A 27,195-nucleotide genomic window follows, 5' to 3' on the forward strand; every position below is an offset into this window, starting at 1 on the left:
CAAAAAGCATGGAGGTGGAAACATCATTCTTTTGGGATGCTTTTCTGCAAAGGGGACAGGACGACTGCACCGTATTGAGGGGTGGATGGATGGGGCCATGTATCGCGAGATCTTGGCCAACAACCTCCTTCCCTCAGTAAGAGCATTGAAGATGGGTCGTGGCTGGGTCTTCCAGCATGACAACAACCCGAAACACACAGCCAGGGCAACTAAGGAGTGGCTCCGTAAGAAGCATCTCAAGGTTCTGGAGTGGCCTAGCCAGTCTCCAGACCTGAACCCAATAGAAAATCTTTGGAGGGAGCTGAAAGTCCGTATTGCCCAGCGACAGCCCCAAAACCTGAAGGATCTGGAGAAGGTCTGTATGGAGGAGTGGGCCAAAATCCCTGCTGCAGTGTGTGCAAACCTGGTCAAGACCTACAGGAAACGTATGATCTCTGTAATTGCAAACAAAGGTTTCTGTACCAAATATTACGTTTTGCTTTTCTGATGTATCAAATACTTATGTCATGCAATAAAATGCAAATTAATTACTTACAAATCATACAATGTGATTTTCTGGATTTTTTTTTTTGATTCCGTCTCTCAAAGTTGAAGTGTACCTATGATAAAAATTACAGACCTCTACATGCTTTGTAAGTAGGAAAACCTGCAAAATTGGCAGTGTATCAAATACTTGTTCTCCCCACTGTATTTAAGTGAATTGTCCAAAGAGTTTTGGTTCCCTATAATGGGGGGGACTATGTACAAAAAGTGCTCTAATTTCTAAATGGTTCACCCGATGTGAAATGATTCCATATGGGTTATTTCGTAGTTTTGATGTCTTCATTATTATTCTACAATGTAGAAAATAGTAAAAATTAAGAAAAACCCTTGAATGAGTAGGTGTTCTCAAACCTTTGACCGGTAGTGTATATACTCTCAAATTAAAGCTGACAGTCTGCACTGTATTATTTCAAATTATTATTATTCCAAAGTGCTGGAATACAGAGACAAAACAACAAAAGATGTGTCACTGTCCAAATATTTTGGACCTCACAGTTCTTTAAATATTTTTTTAAATATTCAACAAATAGGTGTAGTCAGTATATACACTACCGGTCAAAGGTTTGAGAACACCTACTCATTCAAGGGTTTTTCTTAATTTTTACTATTTTCTACATTGTAGAATAATAATGAAGACATCAAAACTACGAAATAACCCATATGGAATCATGTAGTAACCCAATAGCCAGCCTTTGGCTTGATGACAGCTTTGCACACTCTTGGCATTCTCTCAACCAGCTTCATGAGGTAGTCACCTGGAATGCATTTCAATTAACAGGTGTGCCTTCTTCAAAGTTAATTTGTGGAATTTATTTCCTTCTTAATGCATTTGAAGATAGATACAGAAGATAGCCCTATTTGCTAAAAGACCAAGTCCATATTATGTCAAGAACAGCACAAATAAGCAAAGAGAAATGACAGTCCATCATTACTTTAAGACAAAGTCAGTCAATATGGAACATTTCAAGAACTTTGAAAGTTTCTTCAAGTGCAGTAGCAAAAACCATCAAGCGCTATGATGAAACTGGCTCTCATGAGGACCGCCACAGGAATGGAAGACCCAGAGTTACCTCTGCTGCAGAGGATAAGTTCATTAGGGTTACCAGCCTCAGAAATTGCAGCCCAAATAAATGCTTCACAGAGTTCAAGTAACAGACACATCTCAACATCAACTGTTCAGAGGAGACTGTGTGAATCAGGCCTTCAAGGTCGAATTGCTGCAAAAAAAAACACTACTAAAAGACACCAATAATAAGAAGAGACTTTCTTGGGCCAAGAAACACGACATTAGACCGGTGGAAATGTGTCCTTTGGTCTGGAGTCCAAATTGGAGACTTTTGGTTCCAACCGCCGTATCTTTGTGAGACGCGGTTTGGGTGAACGGATTATCTCTGCTTGTGTATTTCACACCGTAAAGCATGGAGGAGGAGGTGTTATGGTGTGGGGGTGCTTTGCTGGTGACACTGTCTGTGATTTATTTAGAATTCAAGGCACACTTAACCAGCATGGCTACCACAGCATTCTGCAGCAATACGCCATCCCATCTGGTTTGAGCTTAGTGGGACTATCATTTGTTTTTCAACAGGACAATGACCCAACATACCTCCAGGCTGTGTAAGGGCTATTTTACCAAGAAGGAGAGTGATGGAGTGCTGCATCAGATGACCTGACCACCACAATCCCCCGACCTCAACACAATTGAGATGGTTTGGGATGAGTCGGACTGCAGAGTGAAGGAAAAGCAGCCAACAAGTGCTCAGCATATGTGGGAACTCCTTCAAGACTGTTGGAAAAGCATTCCAGGTGAAGCTGGTTAAGAGAACGCCAAGAGTGTGCAAAGCTGTAATCAAGGCAAAGGGTGGCTATTTGAAGAATCTCAAATCTCAAATATAGTTTATTTTGTTTAACACTTTTTTGGTTACTACATGATTCCATATGTTATTTCATAGTTTTGATGTCTTCACTATTATTCTACAATGTAGATATAGTAAAAAAGAAAGAAAAACCCTTGAATGAGTAGGTGTTCTAAAACTTCTGACCGATAGTGTATGTTACAGTCAGTGTATGGTTGAAATAATATTCACTATCAGGAAGTTGTGGGGAGGGAAGTTGGAGCAGTTACATAACACTAAAATGTCCCTTTCTCTCCTTCTCATCCAGTACTCACCATCTTGTGGCTTGGGCAATCAGCCAGGGTGGTTTGGACTCAGGGTAAGCATGCTCTCTCTTGCATATTTCCAAATGTGCTTGTTAAAACTAGTTGTTTCTCTCCATACACAGTTGTACCCCCTGTAAATTAATCTATGTTCCCGACTTGAGAGTGAATAAGGCGCATTATGTATTATATGTTATGCATAATTAGTAGAGTATCACTGAAAAACATGTTATGTAATGTAGCTGATACAGTAATCAGACAGCAGACATACAGTACACTATAAGTAGGGCCAGTTGTTTTGGTAGATTTATGTGGGTTATTTTTAGAACAGCATTATCCACTAGGTTTGCTGCAGGTATAACATCCTATGAAATGTTATTTAATTGACACAAGCTGTCTCCAATCAATCAATGTCTGGTTGTGAGTGAGTGTTTGGTGGGGGATCGCCTAAAGCTTACCGTATGCTTCCCAGTCGAAACAGTTTGCGCATATACAGTTGAAGTCGGAAGTTTACATACACTTAGGTTGGAGTCATTAAAACTTGTTTTTCAACCATTCCACAAATTTCTTGTTAAAAAACTAGAGTTTTGGCAAGTCTGTTAGGACATCTACTTTGTGCATGACACAAGTAATTTTTCCAACAATTGTTTACAGAAAGATTATTTCACTTATAATTCACTGTATCACAATTTCAGTGGGTCAGAAGTTTACATACACTAAGTTGACTGTGCCTTTAATCAGCTTGGAAAATTCCAGAAAATGATGTCATGGCTTTAGAAGATTCTGATAGGCTAATTGCCATAATTTGAGTCAATTGGAGGTGTACCTGTGGATGTATTTCAAGGCGTACCTTCAAACTCAGTGCCTCTTTGCTTGCCATCATGGGAAAATCAAGTCTGGTTCATCCTTGGGAGCAATTTCCAAATGCCTGAAGGTACCACGTTCATCTGTACAAACAATAGTACGCAAGTATAAACACCATCGCACCACACAGCCGTCATACCGCTCAGGAAGGAGACTTGTTCTGTCTCATAGAGATAAACGGATTTTGGTGCGAAAAGTGCAAATCAAGCCCAGAACTACAGCAAAGGACCTTGTGTGGTCCTCTGTAGCTCAGCTGGTAGAGCACGGCGCTTGTAACGCCAAGGTAGTGGGTTCGATCCCCGGGACCACCCATACGTAAAAATTTATGCACGCATGACTGTAAGTCGCTTTGGATAAAAGCGTCTGCTAAATGGCATATTATTATTATTATTATTATTATTATTATTATAAGATGCTGGAGGAAACAGGTACAAAATGATCTATATCCACAGTAAAACAAGTCCTATATCGACATAACCTGAAAGGCCGCTCAGCAAGGAAGAAGCCACTGCTCCAAAACCGCCATAAAAAAGCCAGACTACGGTTTGCAACTGCACATGGGGACAAAGATCGTACTTTTTGGAGAAATGTCCTCTGGTCTGATGAAACAAAAATATAACTGTTTGGCCATAATGACCATCGTTATGTTTGGAGGAAAAAGGGGGTGCCTTGCAAGCCGAAGAACCGTGAAGCACGGGGGTGGCAGCATCATGCTGTGGGGGTGCTTTGCTGCAGGAGGGACTGGTGCACTTCACAAAATAGATGGCATCTTGAGGAAGGAAAATTATGTGGATATATTGAAGCAACATCTCAAGACATCAGTCAGGAAGTTAAAGCTTGGTCGCAAATGGGTCTTCCAAATGGACAACGACCCCAAGTATACGTCCAAAGTTGTGTCAAAATAGCTTAAGGACAACAAAGTGAAGGTATTGGAGTGGCCATCACAAAGCCCTGACCTCAATCCTATAGAAAATGTGTGGGCAGAACTGAAAAAGTGTGTGTGAGCAAGGAGGCCTACAAACCTGACTCAGTTACACCAGCTCTGTCAGGAGGAATGGGCCAAAATTCACCCAACTTATTGTGGGAAGCTTGTGGAAGGCTTCCAGAAACATTTGACCCAAGTTAAACAATTTAAAGGCAATGCTACCAAATACTAATTGAGTGTATGTAAACTTCTGACACACTGGGAATGTGATGAAAGAAATAAAGTCTGAAATCAATCATTCTCTCTACTATTATTCTGACATTTCACATTCTTAAAATAAAGTGGTGATCCTATCTGACCTAAGACAGGGAATTTTTACTAGGATTAAATGTCAGGAATTGTTAAAAACTGAGTTTAAATGTATTTGGCTAAGGTGTATGTAAACTTCCGACTTCAACTGTATTATGACACATTTTTGTGACATTTCTGTGCGTTTTGGTCTTCTGCAGGGTTTTTCGGCTTTCTTGAGGCAAGTTGAAGTTCGGTATCCTAAGTCTACTCCCCTCTGTTGGTGATAGGTCAACAGTAGGAGTGGAAACTATGTACGGGATTCTTCAATTAAGTGTTTTTTTGTCATTCAACGAGAGACAACTAGTTTTCATGCAAATGTTTTCACTTTAGAAATGCTGCACCGAACATCTTAGTTAGATGTCAAATTGTGCGAAAAGACCTCCTTGGCAAAAACGTCAAAATTAATGACAGATTTCTTGATTTATCTTAGATTAATTCTGACTATTTTGAGGAAGTGTTATGGCTATGTTATGGCTCAAGAGGGACAAACAATAGTAATATTGACACTTTTTTCTCGTTTTCCAAGTGAAGCTCTTTAGGGATTATGCGAGCACAGATGTTCGCTTTGCCTAGCAGAGGTCTGCTAGGTGCAAACCAAACCTATGTATGTGGACGCCTTAAACCAGGGGACGCGTAGTTCTACGAATCTTATTCAGAGACGGAAGAGGAAGCGAGACACCCCACTCAGCTTTTTAGCAGTTTTGTTTCTGATTGAATAAAAGTCATTTAACTAAGTAGACCAGACCCAACTGCTATTTCATAGACTGGTTGGTTGTTTAGCAACAAAACCAATGGGAGCGCAACTATGGGGCAACTATTGCACAATGAGCACTTGTTGTCTCTCAAATACATTGTTACAGTTGCTGGTTAGCTAGCTAGTGAATTATAGCGATATTAGCATTGACATGAAATAAGTCAAAACACCTCGAAACAAGACATGGTACCAGGAACAAGATAAAACTAGCTGAAACGAGCCACCTACGATTCCCCAAATGGCAGCTTCTTGTCATTGTTGCTAGCTATCTGACCGTTCAGAATCATAACAATGCACGGCTTCCGGCCCCATCAATGCGCGCACATCTTTTGAGTGACGTTTTCAGCGAATCCCATCTATGGGAGACACACCCAGTTAAGTTTCAAGTTATAAATGTTTATTCGCCATAAGCACAAGTGTAAAAGACTACAGTGAAATTCTTAACCTTGAGACCTCTTTCCAACAATGCAATGATAATAATATTATAAATAATAATAGAAAATAGAATACAAATTAGAAGTAAGAATATAAATAAAAGTTATAATATAAACTGGAACTGCCCAAAAATATATATGGTAAACGGCCTGAGTGAACTTCATTTATCCAACATCTTTTTCTTAATTGCACAAAGCCTATTATTTGGCAGGGAATACTATTTGTAGATCAGTGATTCTACACCTCACTTTGATCAAGCTAGTCCTCTCCAACGGACTCTAAAAATTGGTCAATTAGGGGAAGTTTAAGGGGAGTCAGTGAAACCAACCCTGGAAGTATATTGTGGCGAATTCGGGGGGGAGCAGCGACCGCCCCTCATGAAAAGGTACTACTGAATTACTACTCATCACTACTACACAATATCTACATAAAACCTACAGGTTTACCACTTGATTGCTATTGAGATGTGTAGTAAATTAAGAAGTAATGAGTGATAAATTGGGACTTTTCACTACTGGTGAACACTACTTATTTCCTACACAAATCACTATATAATTCTCCCTTAATGACTACTGTGTAACTACTGAGCTTTTGGGTACCTACTACTTAAAACCTACACACATGTTGTCTAGTACTGTCTTTTTGCGAGCTAGGACCATCTACTTTAAGTTCTGCCTGTCTTCCGAGCATCCTACTTGGTGTGTGAACTGCTGACTGCTCATAACTTGCAGTTGATTGTTGACACATCAACCAGGACTAAGTGGCAAGGTAATTTGTGACAGTTGTGGTTTTGGTAATCAGTGTCAGCGGCGGTCTCGTCATCAAAACTAAGACCGTCGCCGAAACAAAGGCGGTTCTGACAAGTTATTAGAGGAAGGAAAGAGAGAAAGTCTCCACACCACTCTATTACCTTAGTATTTTACCTAGTTATTTTCAGATTATCTCATTTATCTCTTTTGTAGTTTTGGCAACTATGTGTGTGTTTCTATCCCAGTTTGCTCCACTCCCTGTAGGCTTTACAGACGCTCCCCACCCCTTGGCGGCAACCCTTCTAATTTAGTGTACCCTGCGCGCACAACCCATGTGGAATTCCTGGTCTCCGGCAGCATTTGGAACTGCCGATCTGCGGTCAAGAATACAGAGTTCATCTCAGCCTATGGTGCCCTTCAGTCCCTAGACATTTTGGACCTGACAGAGACATGGATCACCCCAGAGAACACTGCTGCTCTCTCTTCATCTGACTACGTTTTTTCTCATAGTCCGAGAGCATCTGGTCATCGCGGTGGTGGCACAGGGCTGCTCATTTCTCCTAAGTGGAGATTTTCTATTTTCTCCCTCACTCACCTGTCCATCTCCTGATTTGAATTCCATGCTGTCACTCCAAGCTTGTCCACTCAAGCTTAACATTATTGTAATCTATCGCAAACTAGGTGCCCTTAGAGAGTTCCTCAATGAGCTTGACACCTTGATAAGATCATTTCATGACGATGGCTCACCGCTCTTCATACTGGGCGACTTCAACCTCTCGATGTCTGCCTTCAATTCATAATCTTTCCAACTCTTTCTTTCCCCTCCTTGCCTCTTTTGACCACACACTTTCCCAGTCCCCTCCCACTCACAAGGCAGACAATACGCTTGACCTCGTCTTTACTAGAGGCTGCTCGCCTACTAATCTCACAGCAACCCCCCTCCAGGTCTCTGATCACTCCTCCAAACCTAGCCACTCAGCCGTTAACCAGGTGGTCATGCGCCGTCGCAATCTCTCTCTCCCACTACTCTCTCCTCTTCTATCCTATCATCTCTCCATTCTGTCTCCTGATTCTGCGTCTTCAACCCTACTATCCTCCCTTTCCGCATCCTATGACCCCCATTGTCTCCTTTCCTTCCGGCCGGCTCAGCCCCGCGACTCATTGCGAGCTTACAGAACAGGGCTGCGGGCAGCTGAGCGAAAATTGCGGAAAACTAAATTTCCGGAAGACATATCATCCTTTAACTCCCTCCTCTCTACTTTCTCTTCCTCTGTATCCACTGCTAAAGCCACTTTCTATCCTGGCAAGTAGCCTAGTGGTTAAGAGTGTTGGGCCAGTAACTGAAATGTTGCTGGTTTGAATCCCCGAGCCAACTAGGTGAAAAATCTGTTTACGTGCCCTTAAGCAAGCCACTTAACCCTAGTTGCTCTGGATAAGAGTGTTTGCTAAATGAATAAAATGCACACAAAAAAAAGGTCTGTATCCACTGCTAAAGCCACTTTCTATCACTCTACATTTCCAGCTTCTGCCTTTAACCCTAGGAAACTCTTTTCCACTATCCTCCCTCCTTAATCCTCCACCCCCTCCCTCCTCCCTCTCTGTGGACGACTTTGTCAACCACTTTGAAAAGAAGGTTGACGACATTCACTCAGCCTATTAAATCCACTGGTCCCACTCACAGAGAACTACCCTACACCTTGACCTCTTTTTCCCCTCTCTCTCCAGATGAAATCTTGCGACCAGTGAGATCGGGCGGCCCGAGAACCTGCCCGCTCGACCCAATTCCCTCCTCTCTTCTCCAGTCCACCTCTGGAGACCTCCCATTCCTCACTTCCCTCATCTACTCAACCTTGACCATTGGCTGCATCCCCTCTTACTTCAAAATGGCCCGAGTCGCTCCCCTCTTTTCTTTCCAAAACACTTGAGCGTGCTGTCTCTGACCAACTCTCTCGCTATCTTTCTCAGAGCGATCTTCTTGACTCTAACCAGTCAGGCTTCAAGACGAGTCAATCAACCGAGACTGCTCTTCTCTGTGTAACGGAGGCTCTCCGCACTGCCAAAGTTGACTCTATCTCCTCTGTTCTCATCCTCCTAGATCTATCCGCTGCCTTCAACACCGTGAACTATCAGATCCTCCTCTCCACCCTCTCAGGGCTGGGCATCTCAGGCTCTGCACACTCTTGGATTGCATCCTACCTGGCAGGCCACTCCTACCAGGTGATGTGGAGAGGATCTCTCCCAGAGTGCAAAGAACCTTGGCGTTACACTGGACAACACCCTGTCGTTCTCTTCAAACATCTAAGCAGTGACTCGCTCCTGCAGGTTCATGCTCTAAAACATCCATAGAGTATGACCCTACCTCACACAGGAAGCTGCGCAGGTCTTAATCCAGGCACTTGTGCCATCAAACCCCGGCAACTTATCCAGAATGCTGCAGCCCGCCTGGTGTTCAACCTTCTCAAATTCTCCCATGTCACCCCATTCCTCCACACACTCCACTGGCTTCCAGTCAAAGCTCGCATCCACTACAAGACCATCGTACTTGCCTACAGAGCAGCAAGCAGAACTGTCCCTCCCTTCAGGCTTTGCTCAATCCCTAAACCCCAACCTGAGTACTCCATTCTGCCACCTCTGGTCTCGTGACCCTCCCACCCCTACGGGAGGGCAGCTCCTGCTCAGCCCAGTCCAAGCTCTGCCCTGGCACCCCAATGGTGGAACCAGCTTCCCCCTGAAGCTAGGACAGCAGAGTCCCTGCCCATTTCCCCAAAACATCTGACACCATACCTCTTCAAAGAGTATCTTAAATAATTTCAATTTACATAGGCTTTCTAGGGCAGATCAGGGCTTTTGGCACCGCTAGGTTGCTACAAGCAGAGCTTGTGACTTCACGCTCGAGATCGGACACTGGGGGCCTGTTTTCAACACACCAACACAATACATGTATTTGATTGTTCCATCGTTACCATTGCACCATGAGGTCGCCTAGGCAGAGCGCTCCTGTACATTTGGTAAATATTTAATACTTTTTAAGTGTTATTTGTTTATCTTTTTACTTAATTTTATGTGTAGATTAAGTCTGGATTGCAGCTATTTGTTTCCTGCCTGTGAATTTATGACAAATCAGCTTTCTCAAGATAGCTAGGTAGCGATACTACCAGGCTGGCTAGCTAATGTTGTATTTTGATTTGAATACCCCCAGCCTATGTTTTGTTGTTTCTACGGTCTCCTGACCCAATGAGGAGGACTTATGCATGGCAAGCTGGCAGTGATGTCTTCTTCACTCGGGAAGTTTCCTCCGAAGTAAGTTATGAGTGGGATGCCATCATAATATCCTGAGTGAGTGGAGACTGGAGAGCTCAAAAACAAACTTCTCGTTTTACGCTACAAGACCTGAGAGTCAACTGCTACGGAGAAGAGGCAGTCAGATGGCGGGGACGGCAAGGTGAGACACCTTCAATGGAGAGTGAACTGTGCTGCCGGCCTACCTTCGGAGGACCTGCTCATCTCCCCCTGTTGACCTCTCTCTGCTCAAGCCTCGTGGTTCCATTTTGACTGTAGTGCCATCTGTGGATGCTTGAAACGCTCAAAACTTTCAACACTGTCCAGACCTACTTTAACCTATAGCAGTTTTATTTTATTCTGGTTTGTTTAGCTTTTTCCAGCGCTTCAAAAAAAATATGTGTAATGAAAAGCACTATAGAAGTTTAATAAATTATTATTTATTATTATGTAAATCTACAGTTTGGGAAACACTGCCTTAAACTGCCCCTAATTGACCCCACATTTTTTGGGAGAGGATCAGCTTGAGAAAAGTGAGGTGAAGAATCACTCCTCTACAAATAGTATTCCTTTCCAAATAATTTGTGCAATTAAGATTCGTAAAGCTACACCTCCACTGGCTTAGGCGATCCCCCCACCAAACACTCATGCACAATCAGATATTCATTGATTGATTGGAGACAGCTTGTGTCAATTAAATAACATTTCCTAGGATTTTATACCTGTAGCAAACCTAGTGGAGAATGATGGAAATACAACAACAACAAAATTTAAATTACATTTTAAATTTTTGTCATTTAGCAGACGCTCTTATCCAGAGCGACTTACAGTTAGTGAATACATATTATTTTTTTATACTGGCCCCCCGTGGGAATCGAACCCACAACCCTGGCATTGCAAACGCCATGCTCTATCAACTGAGCTACATCCCTGCCGGCCATTCCCTCCCCTACCCTGGACGACGCTGGGCCAATTGTGCGCCGCCCATGAGTCTCCCGGTCACAGCCGGCTGCGACAGAGCCTGGATTCGAACCAGGATCTCTAGTGGCACACTGCGATGCGGCGCCTTAGACCACTGCGCCACTCAGGAGAAAATAATAACAACTAGGGTGTAGTCATTACTCAGATTCAGGTAGATCCCTCCCTGTTTGCTGAACCTGTCCAATAGATACGCTAGTTTTCGTTGCAAAAAGGAACGTTTTGCAACTGTTTGGAGTAATGATTACACCCCTGGCCCTAACTATAACACACAGGGAAACAGGTTGTAACAGTTTCCCTTAAGAATGTGGTATACTTTGCATTGTATCAGAATGTCCTTCTATAAAGCAACATCCTCTTCACAAGTCATGTGTTGTGATGGAGATCTGTAGTGTGGTAACCTATGTAGCAAGCATCAGTGTAAAGGGGTGTTCTGACATTTCCTGGTTTCATAAAAGTTTTGCAAGGCTGGATCCATCTAACTCTATGAAATGTGACAATGGTGCAACCAAGTACTTTTGCATGGCACTGTGTAACCCATAGGCAATATGATGTATTAAAAAACAAGGTGTGCGTGTGATAGGCGGGGAGGACGGGGTCTTAATAAGGTCTGGTACAGAATAAATTGAAAAGTATCGAACACATTTCCTCACTGTTCCACAGGCCCTCTTCCAGCCCCCTCCCTCTCTTTCCACCGCTCCAGTTCTGGCCGCAACATCGAACTTTTCTCAGACGTGGAGCTGATATGCACTCTTCCGATAAATGTTCGCTTTCCAGTAACTGTCTCTTTTGGCTGGGACAACCAATCCCTCTCTGCGATAGATTCCCTCACTATACAATCCAGAGACAATGTCAGGTTCACCACGAAAGCCATTGCAGCCAATGAGGGGATCTACGTATGCTGGTACAATGCCACCAGTACTGGAGACGTGTCGGGAACAAGCAATCCAGCCAACCTCACCATCTGTAAGTGTGTCGTAATGTCTCTAACTCTCTTATTACAGATCATCATGTAATGTTTAACAGATGCCCCTCTTCACTTAAAAAAAATAAAAAATATATAACAGATATACAACTTCCTCTCGGATAATGGCTGAACTATGCATCTTTTAGCCTCCCCAAGAGGCTAAAATATATTGCGACGAATACAACAGGTGTAGACCTTACTTACAAGACCTTAACCAACATTGCAGTTCAAGAAATAGGGTTAAGAAAATATTTACTAAATAAACTAAAGTAAAAAAGACAATAAAAAGTAACACAATAAAATAACGAGGCTATATAAAGGGGGTACCGGTACCGAGTCAATGTGAGGGGGTACAGGTTAGTCGAGGTAATTTGTACATGTAGGTAGGGGTAAAGTGGCTATGCATAGATAATAAACAGTGAGTATCAGCAGTGTAAAACCATCTCTAACCAATCAGAGTATCTAAGCCAATGACAGATTTTCAAACTGCCGCTTTACCCACGTGTGTTCTGGCTTTGGCCCAACCCATCGGTTTCTGGACCAATCAGACGGCCCCAAATGTGTTCGCATTTGGGGAAGGGTCGGGGGTGTACTCAGATCCAGAGAAGAAACTAATGCTGTGGGCGTGGCGTAGCATTTGGCCGGAGCAAGGAGTCTGGGTAGCTAGGCAAAAAATTACTTGGTTGCAACGAAAAAACAGCGGAATAAAACTAGCAGGCCAGCTGATCTGATGCTGTTATGGTGTCAAGCTTGATACAAGACAGCGGAAATGTTCATTGTCTGTATTCACTACTCCTGCAGAATTAGTCCTACACCATGATTTCTGCCATACATAAAATGTGTAAGGTATGGCTCATTGTCATTCAGTTGTAGGGCTATGGAATGACTGTCAAATAGATACATCGCCGTTAGTCTGCTCAAATATCAAGATTAAAATGGTCCGATGATGATACCTACCAGAGGGCAAAATTGTCTTGAAAAATGTTGGTTGCAAATAGGACTAAAAGACAGAGGAAGATGTGAAGCGAGAGGGTTTACTCCGCCCAAAAGCTGTCCATGTTAAGCAGATCATTAATCATTAAGCTAGTGGGGAGTTTTCGTATGGGGGGCAATGAGAGAATGTCGAATTTAGTCAATAAAAAAAATGAATTGCTATTTTGAAACGTCAGGCTTATTTGATCTAGTAGAAGTTTCGTAATGCTTAGGTTGTTACGAGTGTACTGATATTCACTCACCGGACAGTTTATTAGGTACAATCTAGTACCGGGTCGGACCCAGAACAGCCTGAATTATTTGGGGCATTCTACAAGGTGTCGGAAATGTTGCACAGGGATGTTGGTCCATGCTGACACAATGGTATTACGCAGTTGCTGCAGATTGGACGGCAGTACATTCATGCTGCAAACAACCCATTCCACCCCATCCCAAATATGTTCTATTGGGTTGAGGTCTGGGGACTGCTCAGGCCACTCAAATAAACTGATCTTGCTGTCATGTTCTAGGCAATGTTTTTCCTCTCCTCAATTGTCCAGTGTTCGTGATCGTGTGCCCACTGGAGCCGCTTCTTCTTGTTTTTAGCTGATAAGAGTGGAACCCGGTGTAGTCATCTGCTGCAATAGCCCATTCCGTCAAGGATCAACGAGTTGTGTGTTCCGAGCTGTCGTTCTGCACAACACTGTTGTACTGCACCGTTATTTGTCTGTTTGTGGCCCGCCCGTTAGCTTGCACGATTCTTGCCATTCTCCTTCGACCTTTCTCATCAACAAGCTGTTTTCCAGGACTGCCTCTGACTGGATGTTTTTTGTTTGTCGCACCATTCTCGGTAAACCCTAGACACTGTCATGTGTGAAAAGCCCAGGCGGGTGGCCGTTTCTGAGATACTGGGTCTGGTGTGCCTGGCACCGACAATCATACCATGCTCAAAGTTGCTTAGATCACTTGTTTTGCCCATTTTAACGTTCAATCGAACAGTAACTGAATGCCTCGATGCCTGTCTGCCTGCTTTATATAGCAAGCCACGTGACTCACTTTCTGTAGGAGCGATCCGTTTTCGTGAACGGGGTGGTGTGCCTAATAAACTGGCCGTTGAGTGTAAGTGTGATGCACGTGACATCCCGGCAACTTTGAGAAAAAGCACTTTATATCGGAATTCGAGACTGTGCATATTTATGAGACAAGCATCTCACTCTCCATTGAATACAGGCGGTTGACGTCAACACCCTTTGAATATTCAAAAAAGTATTAAAATAACGAGATGTATCCACCAATCCAAAGAAAGGAATAGACGGGGGCAGCCAGCCGTTCCACTCTGTGGACAACAAACCCTATTGTTAGGCCAGAGGCACAAGCTTCTCGTCATTATGTCCAGTGTCCCTGATGAACGATAACACCGACGTCCGTGTTAAGGCACTTATAGACGAGCCGCGGTAACTGGCGAAGGTCTCATAGACTTAATGGGAGTAGGAAGTCAGGCAGCAAAACGCAAGTAGTTTTGCAAGCGGCACAGTTCAGGGTGCTCGCCCCCGTGAGCGGCACTGCTGGATCGGTGCTCGGGGCGCCAAAAGATTAAATTAGCTGAAGTCTTGTGCGGCCGATGCACATCGTTGACCAATGAGCAGAATTCATCAACCAATCAAACAATGTTTTAATGACAGCATTCGAGCTGACAACAACCAGGACCGCTGGTCTCTACACACGGTAGGCAGATTTTCTCACGGTTCAATTGCCATTGACCGTGGCCCGTCTGCAAGCGCCTTTATCGGGCGGTAAATTGGTGGTGGATAATGGTTGCAATTGAGATCAGCTGTGCGGGTGATTTTACCTCGTATTGATGGTTTAACGAGAGATCAGTTGGCAATAATCTAGTGGCCATCAGGGGTTGTCGCAATACGGCTTGAATCGATCCCTAAGTCATTATGATTACTGAAACCTACAAAGGAACAAATAGCCAAGAGATGAAGACTTAAAGAGAGAACTGTCCATCAATAAATGTATGACATTCACTGTCCTATCTCTCTCACCCTCTTATCTCTCTCCATCTGTCCTCTCCACTCGAACAGCCTCTCTCCCAGCGCCGAATTTGGTTGTGCCCGCCTTCATACCCATTGGAGGAAACTACACCGTGAACTGCCAAACTACCACCCACTTCCCCAACAGAACCCTGGCCCTTTACTACAGAGAGCTGCCTGTTACTGTGGGAAATGAGATCTTTAAGCTTATGGGGTTAGCGGCCCTGCTTGACATCCACGATTCCATAACACTGAGCAGGTGGCTAGTGGACGGCACAGAAACCTTTGAGTTTGTCTGCAGACTGGAGATTGTGGACTTCAACCAGCATATTTACCTCTCTCCTCCCTCCAGTCCCCTCCCAGCTATTGCAGGTCAGTGTATGAGCTCAGGAAGAGATAATAGTCAATTGGCCTACAGTAATGATGCTGTGTTGTACTGTAATGTAACGTAATGTGTTGGCAGTCTGCAGGCACTGAATATGACCAGAGTCCAGTAAAAAGCATGAGCTGACGCACACCCAAAAACTGTTTGTAGAGGTGTTAACTAAAGGAGAGTAAACTGTATAAAAATACGAAAGAAAGTCGACACCTGTATATTTAATAGGTAAACAAATGTTTTGGCACTCAGTGCCCTCTTCAAGAAGGCACTGTGAGTCGAAACGTCGGTTTATCTAGTAAATTGTTGTGAGCAAACAGTATATGCATGTGACTTTTCTTCTTTATTTTTTATACTGTATATGACCAGATTAAAATGACTAACTAAAAAGTAACCTGTTGAATATGTAATATGTCCTCTGACCCTCCACCCTGCTTCTCACAGAGGAGGCCCCTATCCGTCTTGTGCCCCAGTATCAGGGCTCCGAGTGTCTGGGACAACTGGAGGTGCAGGTCAGAGGCAGCTGGGGCCCTGTGTGCCAAGACAGAGTTTCTGTCCAACAGTTAGAAAGCTGGAACCGGGCAATGGGTAGCGTGGTTTGTCGAGAGCTGGGCTGTGGGACACTATTTTCCGTCTCGACGAAGCAAGACTACAACCGTAAGGTTGATGACTTCTCCATGGGGTCCATATTGTGCAGAGGAAGCGAGGGACGACTCAGGGAGTGTCAGATTGATGAGGTGCAGCCCCTTTGTAGCTTTAGGAAGGGGGTGAAAATGGTTTGCTCAGGTGGGTAGAGTGCATTCTTCATCAAGATGTGTTGGTTGGTGTTAATGCTGTACTACTCTTTAACAGGTTGTTGGTTATTAAATTGCCATCAGGGCAGGGTTTTTCCCAATCCTGGTCCTGGGGACCCAAAGGTCTGCACATGTTTGTTGATAGCCCAGCACTAACTCAGCGGATTCAACTTAAAAACTACTCATCGAGCTTTTGATAAGTTGAATCAGGTGTGTTATTGTTGGTTTTGAATCCAACCCTTTGGGTCCGCAGGATTGGGAAACACTCTGTAAGGGTGTTACCTAATGTTTTGTGACACTGTTTTGACCAGATACTTGTATTTTGAAGATTTGTTGCTTTTTATATTTTGTATGGATTTTTCTCACAGTAAGAGCCTAAGGTCTTGTTTTCTGTACTATTTTTCCAATCTCAAATCCTCTCCCTCTGCCTGTAGATGCTCTGCCAACTCCCAAGATCTCAGTCACAGGCTACAGAGAGGTATCTAGAGTCGACATCAGTGATGAGCACTCGTTGGAATTGTCCTGCATGTTCAATGCCCCTTGGTTTGGTACGGAAAAGGTAATACTGTAGCTCCTTACAATACTGCCCTACAGTAACTTCGCTAACAGTGAAACTGAGAAAAATGGCTTCAAAGTTTTTTTGATAGCCAGCCAAATATGTTGTAGGTAGATAAGTGATAATGCATTGATGTATCATCCTATTATGAAGTAATTATTATGCATATCAACCATGCCCACTGATCTGACCTATGAACCCTAAAATGCTACTGGGTGTATGCAAGTACTGTATATGTCAACAACATTTCCATTGGTGATGTTTCTTCACATCATTTTCCTCAGCTTTCCATGTACTTGACGAGGGTCTCCACAGAGTCGTACATTAACATAATCGACAATGAGCCAATCGCCTCAGGAGAGGAGTTGAGGACCATGCTTCATGCCCCTGTCATATCAGGGGAGTATGCCTGTAGAATTATAGAGTCTGAACAGACTGGGTCCTCAGTGAGGATCTTCGTGAGCAGTGAGTACCTACGTTTTCTTGCTTTACTAAAAGCAACTCCATCTATATATAGGTAATCACAGTATGTCTGCCTCTCCCCTCCTCTGTACTGTAATCGAGTACTACAGTGCAATCCACATAATGACTGTGTCTGAATGATCTTACACTCCATACCCAATGCTCGCAGTTCACTGTAACTGTTGTGTTCTCTCTTCCCTTTCAACAGAATGGCACAAACCAAATGTTGGACTCATCATCACAGCTCTCCTCACAACCGTATCTGGAGTGGCCATATTAGTGTATATGTGTGTCTATCGTGTCCAGAAGGGGGAGACAACAAATGCTGTCACTTCTCAGGGGGTGTCCACAGCTGGCCCAGAGGCACCAGGAATGGAGGGAGTGTCCAGAAACATGCAGGAAGCTCTCTCCGAAAACCTCCATACAACCCCTGTGCAGTAGATCGTTTTTGTGTATTTACAATTCAATTAAATGTATGGACCTGTCTGAAACTTCACCCTAAACCCTATATAGTGCCCTACTTTCTACCAGTCATGTGACTATGGTGAAGATGTTGTGCACAATAAAGGGACCCACTAGGCACAGACTGGTTGAATCAACGTTGTTTCCATGTCATTTAAATTAAATTATGTTGAACCAACGTGGAATGACGCTTAATTTACGTCTGTGCTCAGGGGGGAGTAGGGTGACATTTGTGATTTGCCCTATAAGGGATTCCTCATGAAACTAGAACAAAAAAAATACAATGATTTTTGGGATTTTCATTACATTTACTCTACGAGCATATCGAAGTTCCAGAGTGGGATCTCTGCTGGTCTTAAAGTTATGGCCCATTTTATACAGAGAAATTGGCATTGTAGGCAATGTAACCAATCACAGCCCTCCTTGTACATCCTGCAAATCACCAGCACAGAGGGCGACAATTTGTTAAATCAGTTTTCATGTTCACTCTGTTGGTAATGCTTACAAATTGGATCATAACTCTAAAAGTAGCAGAGATCCCACTCTGTAATGTATTTTTCAATATTTATACATTTATATTAGAAATGTGTTATTGAAATCAAAATACTACTCATATTACAGAGCAAGTGGTAAAGCTTCATATGACGCCAACTTTTGCTTTGTAGCACCTACAGATTAAACATTATGGAGTCTTAAAGGAGGCCTGGGTAAGGCCTAAATGTCACAAATATTCTAACTTCAATTAATTATTTCCCAGTTATATTTTAAGACACAAGTGTCAAATATATGTCAACAATCCTTCCTCCAAAGGATGCTTCTATGGTCTTTTTTTGTTCTAGTTTCATGAGGAATCATTCATATGTCTGTGATTATGCTTCTTTATTGCAATCTAATAAGACTGTCTTGAGTAGGCGAGGAAGTCATAAATAGTTCAATCAAACTCAATTGTTGTATATGAAATGAATGTGAAATAAAACATTGGATGTTGTCTTTAATTATGTGTTTGAGTGTTGTGTCCCTTCATAAGACAATGACTGATAACTAACTGGGTTTTTGAGTGCTTGTTGTATTTGTCAAATGATCAGTATTTTATGAATACGCAGTTATCAGTTTAATGTGGTTTAATACTCTGAAATTCCAAAATGCTCAACATTGTAGTTTCATTTGATCAAAGGAGGTGCTAGATGGTGCCAGAGACGCATGTGAAGCACACAAAATTCTGAAAAAAGGCAAACATTAAAAAAGAAAAAATAGTAAAAGAGACAGCAGACAGTGATTTTAGATCGCAGATTTATTCAATTTGTTCTTTTTGGTGTTAAAAAGTCAATTGTCACAAATTACGTAGGTTGTTGAGAAAACTTTCACAAATAAATCTGGTTTCCTTCTAATGGTCATAAAAATCAAAACCAAGCATAGAAGAAAACTATTTACAGAATGTAAACTTCTGAGAAAAATGTATTTCCTTTAGAGTTATGCGAGTGAAGATTGACTACAGGTGCTTCTGTATGGCTACTTCAGTACACTATGAAAGAGACAGGCCATGTGTTAGTAACAAGGCCTATTTTTGTTTACGTGAACACATTATGTAATTGCTTTCATAGCATTCATAAATCCCCTTAAAGGAATATGAGGGTATTCCCACAAGGGTGGGAGGGTTTTCTCCGTTCAGCTGCCAAATCAGCAAGTGTCCATAGTTGATTGATTATGACCATGGCACTGCCGCCTATGAGTGTGACACTAGAACAATATGCCCAACAACCACTGATGCATTTAGATGCAACATACAAGCTGACAAAGATACAAGGAGGATCCCTAGCAAGCTTTCTTTATGGTTGGTTTAAACTTTTCCCTCAAGATCTTAAAATGTTTTTCTTCTTTTTTTCCTTTTTCTATTCCTTTAATCGTCAGTGCAGAAAATTAGGAATTTAGGCCTTGTGAGGACCTGGCACTTTTACATTCTGGGTTACCTGCTAATTATGGTAAAGAGTAGATGTGAATGAGGGGAGAACAGCTATTGAGCCTGGATTAACACATTGATACATTCATTGTTTTCCAGTGAACCACTATCAAGGCACTGTAATTCAACTTCCGTATTCTTCTTCTTATCTTTCTGTCTTGTGAGGGATTGAAAAAGAAACGTAAATACATTTCATCAATCTCATTGTAAATCATCAGGTTTGCTAGATGTTCCCCCATCACTTTTAACTCAACAGGGATATTGCTGTGACTAAGAGTACTGCGTACCATCGTGGATTGGTATAAGTCTGGTTTGGGTGGAGAGTTGAAGGACACTAGTAACGTCTGCTGGAGCTGGTGGATGTCACGGACTTGGTGATGGTGGCACCTCCGCCACTGCCGTAGCTGCTGCTGCCACCGCCGTAGCTGCTGCCGCCGCCAAAGCTGCTGCCGCCGCCAAAGCTGCTGCCACCGCCGTAGCTTCCGCTGCCACCGCCATAGCCGAATCCACCTGAGCTTGCGCCGGAGTAGTCTGCGTACAGAGAGAGAGTGGGATCAGTTTAATCTGCTGTAAAGCTAGAGGATATTTCGGTTTCAATGATGCATGGCAAACTCCATGTGTATTCCTCAGCATAACGTAAAAGCTGGTGAGACAATTAGAAATTAAATCAAAATGGTACTTACTGCCGCCAGAGGTCTGCTGCACGTGGATTGTTGCAGATGCACCACCGGAGGATATTCTGTGAATAGATAACACCAATGTTATTGAAGTTTGGTTGGAAAGTTGATAAAAGATGCTAACTGGTATTGATAACATGCTAAGCTAAGAGGCTAACGTCTCAACTATCCAGCTTTAACTCACCTGCTTTCCTCTCCTTCCAGCAGCTTCCTGTAGGTGGCAATCTCAATGTCCAGGGCCAGCTTGACGTTCATCAGCTCTTGGTACTCACGCACCTGGCGGGCCATGTCCTGCTTGGCTCTCTGGAGGGCATCCTCCAGGTCCTTGATGCGGAGCTTGGCGTCCTTCACCGCCATCTCACCACGCTCCTCTGCCTCAGCAATCTGAGCCTCAAGGTTGGCCCGCTGTGGTAAAAGAGAATGGTGCATTAGCATTAACCTCGAATATTAGCAAACTGCTCATTGACATTAGCCTGTATCCACTGTAGAAACATGGATTAGCGGCTAATGGTAATACACTAGTGCTATGAACCATCTTGCTTGGACATCAGCCATTTACAGACAATCCTCATAAAGGAGGTTCTAAAATGAGATGGCACCCTCACCTGTCCCTTGACAGACTCAATCTCATTCTGGAGACGAGAAATCATGCGGTTCAGCTCGGCGATCTCAGTCTTGGTTGAGCGGAGGTCCTCGCCATACTGTCCAGCAGAGCTCTGCATCTCCTCATACTGAGAAAAGTGAGGAAGAAATTTAAGAAAATTAAAATGAGGGAGGTGAAGATTGAGGAAGCGCTCACAGAAATGTTGCTTATTTTGCCTGAACATGTCCTGGTAAACTATGTTCATGTCTTTTGACCTTGCTCTTGAAACCTGGACTTGGCTTACCTTCTGCTTGTACCAGGTCTCGGCCTCAGCTCTGCTGCGGTTGGCGATGTCCTCGTACTGAGCGCGCACTTCGGCCACGATGGAGTCCATGTCCAGGTTACGGCTGTTGTCCATCTCCACCACGACAGAGGTGTCCTTGATCTGGCCCTGCAGCTCACGCAGCTCCTGAAGAACCAAGATAGGATGGAGAGAAGCCTTTAGATTTCAGCCCGCATCTGATTCACTGACTATCATGTAGTGTTGAAGCTCTCCAAGATTCAGATATGGAAGACTTATGTGTTGTATGGTAAATGTGAAAAAGTTAATGAATGTTGAAAAAGTTAATGAATGGTTCGTACCGCCTCGTAGACGGCCCTGAGGAAGTTGATCTCATCCTGAAGAGCGTCAACCTTGGCCTCCAGCTCCACCTTGTTCATGTAGGCACCATCAACATCCTGGAGAGAGAGAGAGAGAGAGAGAGAGAGAGAGAGGGAGGGAGAGGGAGGGAGAGAGGAGTTAATGGAATGGAATTGAAATTGGTTCTAACTCTGACATGAGTTATGACGAGACATCATGTTATATCCTGCACACCTTCTTCAGCAGGACAAACTCGTTCTCCACTGAGGCACGCTTGTTGATTTCATCTTCATACCTGGTGACAAAGCAAAGGGCAATATTTCATGCAAAGTCATCACTCTGGGTTGCTTCTTACACTGAGGTTAAAGGTTATTGCTTATACTAATATGGCTACTTTTGATGCACATCCGACATATCGACACTTACTTGTTCTTGAAGTCCTCAACCAGACCCTGCATGTTGTGCAGGTCCGACTCCAGCTTCATCTTCTCGTTGCCCAGGCCGTCAAGCTGTCTGCGCAGGTTGGAGATGTAGGCCTCAAACATGGCGTCGATGTTGGAGCGGGTGGTGGTCTGGTCCTGCAGGAGGCTCCACTTGGTCTCCAGCATCTTGTTCTGCTGCTCCAGGAAACGCACCTGCAGGGACAAAAGGGAAATGGTCAGTGAGTGAGTGAATAAATGGATGAATGTGTTCATTAATGAATGATGATGGGCGATGGATGGATAGATGGATGGATCCATAAATAAGGCTTTATAGACTCTAAATTCAAATTCAGTTGTCAGCCTTTCTTCTGAGTAGACTTGGTGATCAAAAAAAAGTTCTGTCAATTTTTAAAAGGGAGTAGAAAGAATTGGGCTCCAATGGTGTGGCAAAAAAATAACTTCACTGATGTCGACCTTGTAGTGGACTTGCAGTAAAAGCCACACCAGTACCTGCATAGCTGTGTAGATAGCATCACAGGGTTGGGCTTGAACAGCCACTCCCTGTCCAAGACATTGTTCATTTAACTGATGATGACATATGGTAATCTATGGGTATACATCCAGTCTGAGAAGCTTACATCCTGGGAGGCAAGATGAAACCTGATCCCATCGATAATCTGCCCTGAGATGTGTAGCTCTCATTGTTCACTCTCAAAACAAAAGATTGTAGGCAAGTGTAAGAGTGTTTATCGGCATCCCAAAGCATATCCAGACTTTCTCTGCCTAGGAGAGGCTCACTGTGTATGGCTTGAAATGTTTTACCTATCTCTCATATCTCTTTTGCTCCATTTCACTGTGAAGGCCACGCATTCATTCCAGCCATAAAGAACTAGGTGTGGCAGATAAACCACTGAAGACAAAAGCAGCTTTGAAGGGGTGTTTACTTTGTTGTTTGCCTTGCTTGTGAGAGTTGACTCTCTGCCAATTAAGGGGATTTAATTTATTCTCTACCTCAAGCAAGGCATATAGGGGGTGTGCAGGTGAAAATACCTATAGGCTGGTGGAAACATGGAGTTCATCTTCACTTGGAAAAGACAGTAGGGAAAGTTGATTTACTGCAACTGCACCCAACATACTCATCTCCCAGAACAACAGCGACAGGCATAGACTTTGGACTCTGTGGCTAGGTCCACATGACCACACCCCGCAGGTATGAGATGGGGTGAGTCATGGGGTGAGAGACGGGTCTCCACCCTTGTTTAGATAGCAGCCACAGAGTCCACTACAGTCACAGGCCCTGACAAGGCCATGGGCTATCTTTTTTTTTTTTTTTGCAACTCCTGGGTGGAGTCCTTTTGTGAAAGTTAAACACAGGGGCAGAGTCAGAAACAGCTTCTGCACAGTTGACGGATGCAGCATTAGAGATAAGATTCATAGCTGCCTTGGCGTCCTATCTTTCTCTTTCTTTGAACCAGAGTGTAATATTCTTGAGCTCATAAGGGGAGTTGTGACATAAGGGCTTTGTCAGCAGAAAATGAAACATGCCTGCATATTGAAATCAGCTTTTCTCAGCTATATACAGCCAGGGAATCCTTTTATATTAGGATGCTAATATGTGAGGTGAGAGCAAACGCTTGTATTTGTCACCTTTCTGGTTAACTCCATTGATTGTGATCATTGCATAGTGATACAAAATACAAGTATCTCATCATGTCCTGGTAGTCAATGTCAAATATCTATTTGGTTACTTAACAACAGTCTGACAAGGAAGCCTGCAAATAGTATAGCTCTACACGAGCAAAGCACCATAATATCATTCTGAACACAGGCTTTAAGTTCACTTTCTTTAAGAATAAATTCAGTGTATGAGAAAGTCAATGGAAACGTGTACTGGTACTTATGTTGCTCATTACAGTATATACAGTAAGATAGAATGCAATCGATATCAATGTGAATGCTCAGTGTTTGTAGTGCAGGCGAGGTGGAGTCACATAGGGTTAACAGGAACTGACCTTATCGATGAAGGAAGCGAAGCGGTTGTTGAGGGTCTTGATCTGCTCCTTCTCGTGGGTGCGGACCACCTGGATGTTGGGGTCGATTTCCAGGTTCAGGGGGGCCAGCAGGCTCTGGTTGGTTGTGACAGCTGTGATGGGGGCGCAAACAAATCCACCACCCATACCACCACCGAATCCTGCACCGAGACCACCACCGTAGCCACCTGCACTGCTGCTGCTGCTGTAGCCGAAGCTGCTGCCTCCGCCCATGCCCATGCCACCACCGAACCCGGCGCCAGAACGGCGGACAGATCCGCTGCTCATCCTGGTGGATCCGGGGGCAATCATTGACTGGCTGGTGAAGCTCCTGCGAATGCTGGTGCCGCCACCCATGCCGCCGCCCATGCCGCCGCTCATGCTGCTGCCGCCCATGCTGCTGCCGCCGCTGGAGTAGCTTGTCCTGCTGAAGCTCATGGTTGAAACTTTAGGGTGGAGTTGACTCTGCTTTACAAGCCTGAATTCTCGAAAAAACAGAGAGAGGTAGAGAGCAACAGAAGAAGGACAGAGGACAAGGAGGCTTCAAAAGGAGAGTCAAGTCCCTCAAGTGACGATCTGGCTGACGCCGGACGGATTTTATCCTACTCTTGAGCCAAGGGGAGGAGCATTTACCTGGAACAGGTTGACACACCCACTTTTACCTGCACTTCTCTCTCTTTCCCCCTTCTCTTTCTTTCCCTCCTCCTTCCTCTCCCTTGGTTCTCTGAGGCTGTGGCTGGCAGGAGTGGCCCGTCCTGTCAGACTGGTAGAGAAGGATTGAGAGGAGATAAGCCCATGACACACCCTGATTCTGGCTAAAGGGGAGAGAGAGAGAGAGAGAGTTGTGGAGAGAGAGAGGGGGGGGGGGGGGGGGTGAATGTGAGTAGACAAGTAGGGTGAGTCTTTTAACCTTTGGGAATAATTGCATTTTACGAGAGGTCTCTTCAAGAGAATGAATGTGCACTAGCTTACAGAGCTACGAGAGTAGTTACAGAGCTATGAGAAAGTGAAGGAGAAATGCAGTAAAATGTGGTTACTTTGAGATACTTTATTGTTGTGTCACTATGTCTTCACTATGTATGGTGGACATTTTGATGTGTTTACATAACTTAAATAAACATACCCTATATGAAAAGGCAAGCCTACTGTATAGACACAACACACACCCATATGCATACACACACACAGTCACACATATCCAATGTTTGTCGGACCTGCAGCAGAGTGGCTCATTAGATTGACCCAAACCACATGTAAAGCCTAGGTGCATGTACTTGTTATTTTCAGTCACTATACAAAACTACCCTAGTCTCTGACATAAGCTGTTATACTATCAGTCTACTGATGCAGAGCCTTAGGGGGAGCGAAAGAGGCTTGAAGAGGCTGGCACAGAAGGATTTGCTTAGGGCAAATGCATATATTAAAGTTTATACATGTCTACAGCGTGGCCAAGTTCACAATCTTTGGAGTACAGTCTTGCACATGAATGAATTACGTATATTACAACCTCTTTCAGTAGTATAATCGCTTACTCGCTTTGATCATGCCAACTTTAGTTCACCACACCCAGTGGATGATTTTAATGACAGACAAGTTGATGCCTTAGGTTCCAGTGATATAATTGCCAGTATACTGTACTCCTTTGGCAATTGGAAACTCTACAATTTATTTTCAACATACAGTATACACCTACTTTCAGTGAGGGGAATTTTAGCTCTGTCTCTTGAATTTTGTGAATGTGTGTGAGAAAGTGTCTGCGAACTTTGTCTCATAGCAATGTTGACCAGACATGTGCATGACTCTTCTTGGCAACAGATGTTGATGCATGAGTTATATCTCATAGACAGTGTGTTGTGCGACTCCTGACTCGTTCCTTAGGTTGATTGAGTGATTAATTGAATTTGAAATCAAGACATATTCAATCAAACCAAACTTTATTTAAAGTGCATTGAAAACATATGATAGAAACAGTACAAATGAAATCAAATGAAATCACATTTTATTTGTCGCATGCGCCGAATACAACAGGTGTAGACCTTACAGTGAAATGCTTACTCACAAGCCCTTAACCAGCAATGCAGTTTTAAGAAAAATAAGTGTTAAGAAAGTATTTACCAAATAAACTAAAGTTTAAAAAAAAGAAAAATAGAAGAAAATATAAATAGATTTTTTTATTAAAGAGCAACAATAAAACAACAGTAACGAGGCTATATACAGGGGGTACCGGTACATAGCCAATGTGTGGGGGCACAGGTTAGTCGAGGTAATTGAGGTAATATTTACATGTAGGTAGAGGTAAAGTGACTATGCATAGATAATAAACAGAGAGTAGCAGCAGTGTAAAAATGGGGGGGGGGGGGTTCAAGGCAAATAGTCCGGGTAGCCATTTAGTTAGCTGTTCAGGAGTCTTATGGCTTAGGGGTAGAAGCTGTTAAGAAGCCTTTTGGACCTAGACTTGGCGCTCCGATACCACTTGCCGTGCGGTAGCAGAGAGAACAGTCTGTGAATAGGGTGGCTGGAGTCTTTGGCAATTTTGAGGTCCTTCCTCTGACACCGCCTGGTATAGAGGTCCTGGATGGCAGGAAGCTTGGCCCCAGCGATGTACTGGGCCGTACGCACTACCCTCTGTACTGCCTTGCGGTCGAAGGCTGAGCAGTTGCCATACCAGGCGGTGATGCAACCAGTCAGAATTCTCTCGATGGTGCATCTGTATAACTTTTTGAGGTTCTGAGGACCCATGCCAAATCTTTTCAGTCTCCTGAGGGGGAATAGGCGTTGTCGTGCCCTCTTCATGACTGTCTTGCTGTGTTTGGACTATGACAGTTCGTTGGTGATGTGGACACCAAGGAACTTGAAGCTCTTAACCTGCTCCACTACAGCCCCGTCGATGAGAATGGGGGCGTGCTTGGCCCTCCTTTTCCTGTAGTCCACGATCATGTCCTTTGTCTTGATCATGTTGAGGGAGAGGTTGTTAGCCTGGCACCACACTGCCAGGTCATCTGACCTCCTCCCTATAGGCTGTCTCATCGTTGTCGGTGATCAGGCCTACCACTGTTGTGTCGTCGGCAAACTTAATGATGGTACAACAGGGCCAGTGATGTATGCTAGATTCCTGACTCTTTGCGGCCTGCAGGACCTCTTTTGGTAAAAGTCACATCATTTACTGCCAGTGAGTGAGTGAGTGAGTGGGTGGGTGTGTGTGTGTGTGAGTAAACTCTGACTCATCAA

General features: G+C 43.7%; 2 protein-coding genes across 5 annotated transcripts; one reads left to right on the forward strand and one right to left on the reverse strand.

Moving 5' to 3' along the window:
- The first annotated feature begins 2,706 nt into the window (after positions 1 to 2,706).
- Positions 2,707 to 17,708, forward strand: LOC311139039 (scavenger receptor cysteine-rich domain-containing protein SCART1). Its single transcript, XM_084173885.1, has 7 exons — positions 2,707 to 2,754; positions 11,697 to 11,999; positions 15,060 to 15,380; positions 15,829 to 16,170; positions 16,613 to 16,737; positions 17,019 to 17,199; positions 17,405 to 17,708. Exons 3-7 carry the CDS (start codon positions 15,218 to 15,220, stop codon positions 17,635 to 17,637), a joined length of 1,044 nt encoding a protein of 347 aa, XP_084030011.1. The 5' UTR covers positions 2,707 to 2,754; positions 11,697 to 11,999; positions 15,060 to 15,217; the 3' UTR covers positions 17,638 to 17,708.
- A 335-nt stretch (positions 17,709 to 18,043) lies between these two features.
- LOC311139037 (keratin, type II cytoskeletal 8-like) lies at positions 18,044 to 24,726 on the reverse strand. 4 transcript variants are annotated; one of them, XM_084173880.1, is made up of 10 exons: positions 24,630 to 24,726; positions 23,950 to 24,445; positions 21,942 to 22,150; positions 21,750 to 21,810; positions 21,518 to 21,613; positions 21,180 to 21,344; positions 20,898 to 21,023; positions 20,477 to 20,697; positions 20,299 to 20,354; positions 18,044 to 20,146 (listed from the first exon to the last, which is right to left on the reverse strand). In XM_084173880.1, exons 2-10 carry the CDS (start codon positions 24,403 to 24,405, stop codon positions 19,950 to 19,952), a joined length of 1,587 nt encoding a protein of 528 aa, XP_084030006.1. In that variant the 5' UTR covers positions 24,406 to 24,445; positions 24,630 to 24,726; the 3' UTR covers positions 18,044 to 19,949. The 4 variants fall into 4 exon arrangements, with proteins under 4 accessions (XP_084030006.1, XP_084030007.1, XP_084030008.1 ...); XM_084173881.1 differs by having other exon boundaries at positions 24,601 to 24,723; XM_084173882.1 differs by lacking the exon at positions 24,630 to 24,726 and having other exon boundaries at positions 23,950 to 24,128; positions 24,321 to 24,488.
- Positions 24,727 to 27,195: the final 2,469 nt, after the last annotated feature.

This window comes from Coregonus lavaretus (assembly GCF_964263955.1).
Source record: "Coregonus lavaretus genome assembly, chromosome: 12".
In the NCBI taxonomy this organism is placed as follows: Eukaryota; Metazoa; Chordata; class Actinopteri; order Salmoniformes; family Salmonidae; genus Coregonus; species Coregonus lavaretus.

Excerpts from the sequence above, each read along its gene's own strand:
- LOC311139039 (XM_084173885.1), top strand. The coding sequence starts at position 15,218 with ATGGGGTTAGCGGCCCTGCTTGACATCCACGATTCCATAACACTGAGC. Across the intron at positions 15,381-15,828 it reads TCCCCTCCCAGCTATTGCAG|AGGAGGCCCCTATCCGTCTT; the intron begins GTCAGTGTATGA and ends TGCTTCTCACAG. Across the intron at positions 16,171-16,612 it reads GGTGAAAATGGTTTGCTCAG|ATGCTCTGCCAACTCCCAAG; the intron begins GTGGGTAGAGTG and ends CTCTGCCTGTAG.
- LOC311139037 (XM_084173880.1), bottom strand. The coding sequence starts at position 24,405 with ATGAGCTTCAGCAGGACAAGCTACTCCAGCGGCGGCAGCAGCATGGGC. Across the intron at positions 21,345-21,517 it reads TCAGGGCCGTCTACGAGGCG|GAGCTGCGTGAGCTGCAGGG; the intron begins GTACGAACCATT and ends TTGGTTCTTCAG. Across the intron at positions 21,024-21,179 it reads AGACCTGGTACAAGCAGAAG|TATGAGGAGATGCAGAGCTC; the intron begins GTAAGCCAAGTC and ends CACTTTTCTCAG.